The sequence below is a fragment of the Odontomachus brunneus genome, unplaced genomic scaffold (genome assembly GCF_010583005.1).
Source record: "Odontomachus brunneus isolate Ranch 3 - 2012 unplaced genomic scaffold, Obru_v1 Obru_scaffold_041, whole genome shotgun sequence".
Lineage (NCBI taxonomy): Eukaryota > Metazoa > Arthropoda > Insecta > Hymenoptera > Formicidae > Odontomachus > Odontomachus brunneus.
Window position 1 is genome coordinate 1,196,975 of NW_022639491.1, and position 8,992 is coordinate 1,205,966.

Here is an 8,992-nt window from a genome sequence, read left to right on the forward strand (position 1 = left end):
CAGAACCCGGTAGCATTACTTTGTACAAACTGGATAACTGATCAGGATCAACCTGATATTGAACGAGGTTGATTTCTAGTCGAGTAATGTCCAACAGCGGCTAGAAGTAATTATTCTACGATACTTTCCACGCTGTTAACACAAACACACATTCCTTTAGCTGCAGGACTAGAAAAGAAATCTAGGTGGGATAAATGGATCGAGGAAAAATATTCTCAACGCCCAATGACCACGCAGATCGCTCCATCCGGCGGTCGAATGTCGCTCGTAACGTCGAAACAGCTGTTTCTTCACGGCGTGCGACCTCCAAGACACGGATTTCGCTGCACGCGAGATATCGGGAAATCGCGGGCGGGAGGACGAGCAAGCAAGCAGGCAGGCAGGCAGGCAAGCAAGCAGGCAGGCAGGTAGACTGACGAACGGACATGAGCGCGCGGAAACAGAAGTTCCGCGGCGATCGTGGCAAGGGAAGAGTCGCAGCTGGCTCGAGGAAGGTAGAAAAAGAGACACCGTCACCGGCCACTCCGTTGAGAGAGATTCCCGAGAGAGCACGCGAGCCTGCGCGATACAGTTTATTTGAACTGCGGGGATCCCGAAGTGGGGAGACACGACTCGGGGAGTTAGAGCGCTCGACCGCGTCTCCCGTGGTTTGCGCGCTTTAGTCGCGCGATCTCGTCCGAAGCGTCGGGCCGCTCCTTCGTCGCGCTCTCGCACCTACGTCTCCAACGATCGATCGATCGATCGATCGATCGATTGGTCGGTCGGTCGGCCGTGCCCCGCGCTTCGAAACCTCCTCCGCCACGAGTGTTCGCGCGAGCCTCGCAGAAAATTGCGGTCTGCGCGCGCGCGCGCGAGTATATCGAGAATCGCAATTTTCTTATCGAACACGTGAGACGCGGCAGGATTTCGATTTTGATCCGCGCGCCTCAATGTCGACGTTGACACTCGCGAGGACACTCGGCTTCTCCTGCGCGTCGCGACTCGAACGGCCGAGCGTCCACACACGACACGTCGATCTCGTTCATCGCGCGCGTGAGTGAGACAGAACGTGTTCGAACAGTCGCGTATGCACGGATACGACAAGGCGGGGATAAGTTTCGGACGATGGACGAGGTGAGTGGCAGGAGCGTGGTGAACGGACTCGAAGCTGAGGAATTCTATTTGCACGAGATTGTGGTCGCGGGAAATACCCGAGGATGACGCATGTTCGACGGTGGTGAAGTGGAGCATCGTGAGACATTCCAAGTGGACCTCGTCGGCGATAATCGTTTTCTCTTACTTTCGCTCGCGTCTCCCGATATGGAGTAACGTACGGAATAATTGCTCATCAGCAGAGGTAATAAATGAAGGTGCAATACTCCCTTCAAGTGAACCCGTAAAAATGCTTCTGATTGAGTAACATAAAAACACTAAAGAGATTGATTCACCGATTACCAGTGAAAATTCACGGATTTCCAATGAAAGCAATCCTACCTTACTGCTTGTTTCTCACTGATTTTGAGATGGAAGTAAGATTTCACTGCTAAATTTGTGATGAACCTACTAGTTATGTCATGCCAAATCCACGTTTTCGCGCTTGCGACGACGGAATTAACGGCTTAAATACGCTTTGCACGCAATGACACTGTCCGCGTTCGCAAAGTGCGTTAATATTATGGAAATAGGCGCTACTATTAACTGACCCAATCAGCGAGATTTTACTTGCTCATTGCGGTGCTATTCTTATAACTAAATCACCAATTGTAAGCATAGCGTTTCCGTGAAGAATACATTGACTGTGCTTTAATGAAGACAATTGCAATTACGATACTTTTTAAGCACAGCTGTGACCCATCGTTGAGTCTCATCTCTCATTAGGAATCAGTCACTTTCGAAATCTGAGGTTTCGAGCTCTAATTTGCAACGTTCTTCTGCGTGAAGTTCGATCGATAATTACCGATGAACCGCGACATCGCAACAAGCGAACGATTTGCTTTCATCACGCGGAAAGTAATTCGAGGGGCTCCTTCTCATCGGCTTAAATCAGAGGCCCGAATAAAAAAAACTTTGTTCCTGGTGCACTTAATTAATTAATTATCAAACCGTTAGAAAGTTGCGCGCGCGCGCAGGAACTTTCATAAGCTCGATTAAAATCGCGGCGCGGATTACGCGTTCGCCGCGCGTTGCGCCGCGCCAGCACGATAGGTCTTCTGTATATAGGAAAAATTACGTCAGGGACGTCTGCAACAACCGCCGCCGTGGAAAACGTAAAACATTTCCAAGCTTAGAATGCTTCGCTAATGGGCGAATTGCTAAATCCCCGCACTTTCACTTCGCACGATCTATTATGCACTCGAACGCGGCGCGCTGCGCCGCGGCGCGGCGTCGCGCTTTTTAGCTTTGACTTCACCGCGTGAATGCGACTTAATTACCCGATATTGCGGGAATATCCCGCGCGACTCGTTTCTCCAAGTGGGCCTTACTCGTTTTATTATGTACGACGAGACAAACGCTCTTTTTGACGGCTGTCGTGACGTGACGAGTGTCATCCTTGTAAACGTGCACAATGGCGGGAGAACACGAAATCTTCGGGCGACAAAATCGAAAAGTCTCGAAAGGAAGCTGGTCTCATCACATATACATACATACATACACACACACACACACACACACATACATGCGTGTACACACGACAGTCTCTCGGAGTCGCCGCGAGAGTCGCTTTGAGAGTTTCAGTTGAAACGTATTATTGCTCCCCGTTGCAAGTGTATACGCGTACACAGTACTTGAGGAGCGGAGAGTGCGGGTGAGAGTGGGAGGAAGAAACACGATTTCTGAAAAAGATCGCGACGTGTACACGCGGAATAGCAATTGAACGGTTCGCGCAAGGTGCATACTAAGGGGGCGACGGCCGGACCTCCGTAGAGCAAACACGCGACTGTGGACGCACGTTCTCTCGGGGGAGGAACACAAGTGAGGAAAAAGAGAAAGAGAGAGAGAGAGAGAAGGGAAGGATATATGGAAAAACAAGGCTCTATTAAGATGCACACGCGTAGTCGGCCACGTCGTAATAATTCGCAATACCTTCGTCACGGTCGCTTTAGTCACGGGTAATTAAAAGCCCATCACATGGCGATTACAGAAGTCTCGTAGATGGAAACATTCTATCGTGAGTAACGAGGAGACCGACTTTACCCGGGGTTCCCAACGCGGAAACCTCGGCTTCGAAGAGAAAAAGAGTACCACCGCCCTCTCTTTTGTGCGCTCTCTTTCTCTTCTCTCCTTCTCTCTCTTCATCTCTCATGCGTATTCACGACCGGAAACGTGGATAATGCCGGGAGAGTCGGTGCGCATCATATCTTACATATGTGGAATATTAATTCTCGTCATTCGCATGCGATGTGCACAATATCGCCGCGAACTACGCGCAGCGTAGTGGAATGTCGCAGATGCAAGTCACCCAAGAAAGTGCATTATGAACTGCGCGCACGACGACGGGGCGGTAAATAAATTATGCTCGACGACGGACGTCGCTCTCGCACAGCCGGTAACAGACACGAATCATCGTTCCTAATTACGTGAAAATCCCCAGGAACACAGCGTAGTAGCGCGTAGTATGAAAATGGAGACCAAAACGGGATGAATTGATTCCAGAGAAAGTGCAGTGTCTGAGCGTTCTGGAATCGCGGAAAAGTAAAACCGCTCCCGGGGTGCGATTACACGGCATGACTCGATCGATTGACTAAAAACCGCAGCAAGACTCGCGCGCAGATTTTTCAAGATTATCGATTATTAAACATGAAAAATTACAAAAAATTCAATAAAATATCGTAGCAGAAAATTGAATATAGCAAGAGGATTTTTGGGCTACAATCAAAATCGAAAAAGTATTCAACTAAAGCCAACATACAATTGTTTTATTGCGATGAATAAAATCACTATGGGTTCTTCCTATAGTGGGAGGAAAATCAGTCATTTTAGAGTGTTAATAATTTATCCAAACGTTTTGTGGTATACATTTTGTGCCGAGTACACGGAAAGAATGTTATAGCTTTTCTCAGAAAAATTATTTTTACTGTTTTTAGCAGTCCTAAGACTAGTTTTAATAGAATAGACTACCGTCGATTAAGGTCTATCTTGTTAAGGATTGTAAATAAATTTCGCTCAGAACATAGCACATTGCAGTCTCTAAAATAAAAGTAACAGCACATTTCGACCCCCCAAAAAAAGTAATAGCACATATGAAATGAACATAGTGACAAACTGATTGTAAAAATTGATCTGTAATGATCATATTCATTCCATCTCAAACAACTGTGCGTTTTTACTGAATCTCACACTTTCGATTTTCGTCATAGAGTATCATCAACAGTCCGATTCACTGCCGCGGTCACGTTCCGCGACCGATCATTCGTCGTCTCTTGTCTTCCCTGCACTGTGTGCGCTCGTCGTATTTCTCCCGTCGCGACATCAAAGACATCTCAAAGAGAGACGCGACGTTTCGCAACAAGTGACAGAAAGCGAGGTCGCGTTGCCATTCCGCCCACGTTCCCCCGCGAACACAGAAAGCCGTGCTCATCTGAAAGACAAACACCGGTGGCGACACACCGATACGCCACGGACAGATAATCGTCGTCATAAATTCATCATCATCATCATCATCACCAGCGTCATCGCCGGGGCGCCCGGAGCGTAATCACTCATTAGTCCGTGCGATTCGCCACCGGCGGCATCACTGTCAAGGTGTGCCTCCCGGGGGAATGACGAATTCCATCGGGGATGCGGGTGTAGGTTGAGGTTGCGGGTGCAAGGCACCCGAGGGAGGATGGCGAGGACGAGAAGGAAAGAGGTAGAGAGAGAAACGCGCACTTTGCGCTCCGATGTCGCCGGATGCATACCATTACGCGAGCAGGAAACGCACAGCTGGTCACGCGTGCTATCGCGAGAATTTGCCGCTCGACTCGTAGCGCTTACACGCTACATCGAGCCCGTATTTGCAACTTCTTCGTCGCGAATTGCGACTTGCATTCTGAACTTATTATACAGGAATCGAGACCGTTTGATTCTAATATCCTTGTTTACCGTTGCGTCAGTCCCCGTCAATATTAGCGAATCTCACTAACAAGTAAACCTACCCAAGTGTTACACTCCGATTTTGATAAGCTTTTTAACATGCTATAGTCTAGGTCTAAATAAGAGACACATATTGTTTGATACATGCCCGTGCGACCGGTAAGAGGGTGAAACACCCTCTTGACAAAAATCAATTTTATTATTTCTGAGCGAATGTTATCGGAACGGTAAATAATACAAAAAAAAGTTTCAAACAAAAGTTTTATGGGTTTTAATGAGCTTTATAACTTATCATTCATCACCACATTTTATCAGATTTTACAAAATGAAGGAGGAAAAAAGGGATTTCGAAAAAAGTGATATTTGCGAAAAATCTGAGTGCATTGTTATAAAGCTCATTAAAATCCGTAAAACTTTTATTTGAAACTTTTTTGTATTATTTATCGTTCCGATAATATTCACACAGAAATATTAAAGTCGATTTTTTTCAAGACGGTATTTCACCCTTTTACCGGTCGTATGGGCACGTATAAAATATGTCTCTTATTTAGATTTAGACTGCAGCATATAAAAGTTCATCAAAATCGGAATGTAACACTTTGGTAGGTTTACTTGTAAATATAATTAATCACACCTCAGAGATCGAATAGGAGGCCAGTCAGAAAAAATAAAATATCTATTTATAAAAATATTCAACATATTTTTAGTAATTCAATCGTCAGTTGAATTTTTATACATATAAAAGACGTTTAGTAGTAAAAATTATATTAAATTATATTTTTTCACAATGTCGCGTAAAGCTAGACTAAAGAAACATTAAATTTAACGATCTGTCTCTATTGCGTATACGATATAAAAAACACCTCAATAATTACAATAATTCTATAGTAAAAGGTCGCATGATAGTTTTTAACAAATATGCGGAAATTTCGATCATAGTCAAAGATTACAAAAACAAATTTTGTTGCAAGTTTTACTACAATATTTGCTCCGTGTGCATTCATTGAAAATCACCGCGAGGCTCAACACGTTAATATCTTGACAGCCACATTAATTCTCGTTGATGATACAAAAGCTTAATTGACGATTGAATTGATATAATTACGATAACAAAATGTGACTCGAAACGCACATATACTTTACTTTCCATTGACTCTCTATTCATCGTACACATCTGTTTCTTCAAACACAATTGATTGTACTCAGTATTCAACATGTTGAATCGTTTCTTTTGATTAAAGAGATCTATGGTATAGATTAGTTAGATGTAGCTGATCTCTTCTGAATAATCTAAAAATCTAACACAGTCTCACGCGACAATTTCTCTTCGCGTCAGGCGACGTCTCGTGTCTTCGCCGAGCAGGCAGATAAACGGCCATCGACGCTCACGGGGACGTAATACTTGAGAGCGGAAAAATCGATGCAACAAGGCGAAGGAATCGGCAGGAGATCGCGCGCAGGAAGTGTGTGCGGGCTACCGTGAACGACGAGGAGAGAGATAACGAGACCGCGGCGCGATGTCGTCGAGTGGTGAATTTTCGACATTGTCGAGCGGCGAGGCCACCGGAACCGGCGAGGACTCGTTGCCGAGCTCAAGAGAAGCGACCGCCGAGGCCGCGGGTTCCGGCGGCGGCTTCATGCCGCTGCGCGAGTTCCTGGACAGATTCTCACTGCCGAGGGTGGTCAGGGTCGAAGGTGCCGGCGGTAGGCCGATATTGCTGTACAAGCAGCAGCAGAGATCGCTCCGAGTCACGGCAACGCTGCTGATGCATCGTTACCGTCACGACGTCAAAGTGGGACCGGAAATAGTCATCCCGGAAGGTTATCCCGGTGAGTACAATCTCTGATATTTTACTACATGGCCCTCCGCTTCTCGTACACACGAAGAGAATATTGTAGTAAAGATTGCACACAATTTTTGCCATCTCTTGGACCATATAGAGGTTCATGACCGAAATTATTATATATTTATATACGTAAAAATATTATTCGATCTTTTATTATAAAAGTACTGTAATTATTTGAGTATTTTGTTGCAAAATACGAAATAACTGAATTATATTACGAAAGTTTACAATTCTTGTGCAATTACGTTTAATGCGTAAATAATACGTCATATTTATAACGAAAATTACAATATAAATATAGCAAATTCGAAGATGTAACTCATAAAATCACAAGCATTATTATTTGTATTTAAACATAACTTTTAATGTCTATAACTTGTTTTAAAATATATACGTCAAAGATTGTAATGAACGATGAATTGCGATAATGTGCGAATTCCTATACTAATAAGTAAACCTATCCAAAAGTTACACTCCGATTTCTTTCTAATTTGGCATAAATGTAGAAGTAGAAAAAATATTTAGGCCATATTTTTTCATTTTGGTCCACTTTGAGTTTCACAGGCAGTTTATAGCTTTTTAATGTTCTCACTCCTATCATCGACAAGTGCAACAAAAATGCATAAGAAATAAAATTGAATACAAGATATAAGCGTTTTTGGTTTGCTGATTATGAATATAAAGTTAAACGTGTAAAATTATTTGTATAAATAATGAAATGTTGAAATAAAACATGTAAAAAGTTGAAAAAAAATTATTTATACAAATAATTTTTCGGTTTGGCCGAGATTCGAAAACATTTTTGACTAATTTAGCACAGATTTAAAATATTTCGGTTGGAATCTTGGCTAAAGAAATTTGGAATCAGCTATGCCGATTTTATTAAAACTATTTAATTAATTTAATCTTGTATTCAATTTTATTTCTTCAGTTTTATTTTCTATTCAATTTTATTTCTTATACATTTTTGTTGTATTTGTTGATGATAGGAGTGAGAACATTAAAAAAAAGCTATAAACTGCCCGTAAAACTCAAAGTGGGCCAAAATGAAAATTATGACCTAAAATATTTAATTATATTTTTTGTACTTCTACATTTGTGCCAAATTAGAAAGAAATCGGAGTGTATCCTTTAGGTAGGTTTACTTGTAAGAGAAATTGTCTGATAAAAAATTAACAAACGAATATTTCAAATCTAATTCCGATCAATTTTTATATCCGATTAAATTTAATCGGACACTTCCGATCATGGTGGCATTTTATTAGATAAACCGATCAAAAAACCAATATTTCTCATCGGATGTTTCCTGATTGGATACAAAAATTCACGGTATTTTGATCGGAAATATCCGCTTGTTAATTTTTTATCGAATAATTTCTCTCAGTATAATACAATTTCATCGAAACGAAAACCATTTTATTATAGCCGGGAAAGGTGATTATTATTTTGATCGACTTGCGAAAAATTATTCCACAGGAGGCAACTCCAATTTACTCGCAAAGGGACCATGATCATATTCAATCTGACATCTCCTTTTCGAAATACGTGCGACAACGCGCAAGGAGGACAAAGATCTTGTGTAATTAATGAAAAATGCGATTATAACGAGCGGCGGCCCGCGCGAAGACGCTCGCCCGCACGGAATTAAACCGCTCGTCGCATTCCGGCCTTTGACTCGGCGTATCGATCACGTCATGCGCGATGATCGATTGTGCTAGCGGAATCGTATCGGAAAGCCGATCTGGAATTAAAACGATTGCGGCGCGTTGCGTAAGAGCGTACACACGCGCGCGCACGACGGTGTTGGGAGCGATCTGTCGGCTGAGATTTTTCGAGGCAGCCGCGAGGGATTTTAACTCCTTGCCCGCGCGGCGAAAAGTATCGTTTATCGTATCGTTCATTTATCATGCGCGGCAATTTATCCACCTTGGTCAGGCGATTGAAGGAACACGACGGAATCGCGCGCGACGAATCGTATTTTCTACTATTTACATTACTATTTACATTACTGCTCCCTCTTTTTGTCTGTCTCTCTCTCTCTCTCTCTCTCTCTCTCTCTCTCTCTCTCTCTCTCTCTCTCTCTCTTTTTCTCT

At 43.3% G+C, this 8,992-nt stretch overlaps 1 protein-coding gene across 3 annotated transcripts in view; it reads left to right on the forward strand.

Moving 5' to 3' along the window:
* Positions 1-636: 636 nt before the first annotated feature.
* The window catches only part of LOC116844379, a 69,664-nt gene continuing 61,308 nt past the window's right edge, over positions 637-8,992 (forward strand). The window contains exons 1-2 of one of the 3 annotated variants that reach the window (XM_032815826.1): positions 637-1,336; positions 6,389-6,882. In XM_032815826.1, the coding sequence (XP_032671717.1) occupies positions 6,570-6,882 (313 nt within the window). In that variant the 5' untranslated portion in view covers positions 637-1,336; positions 6,389-6,569. The other 2 variants (XM_032815824.1, XM_032815825.1) reach the window with 2 other exon arrangements.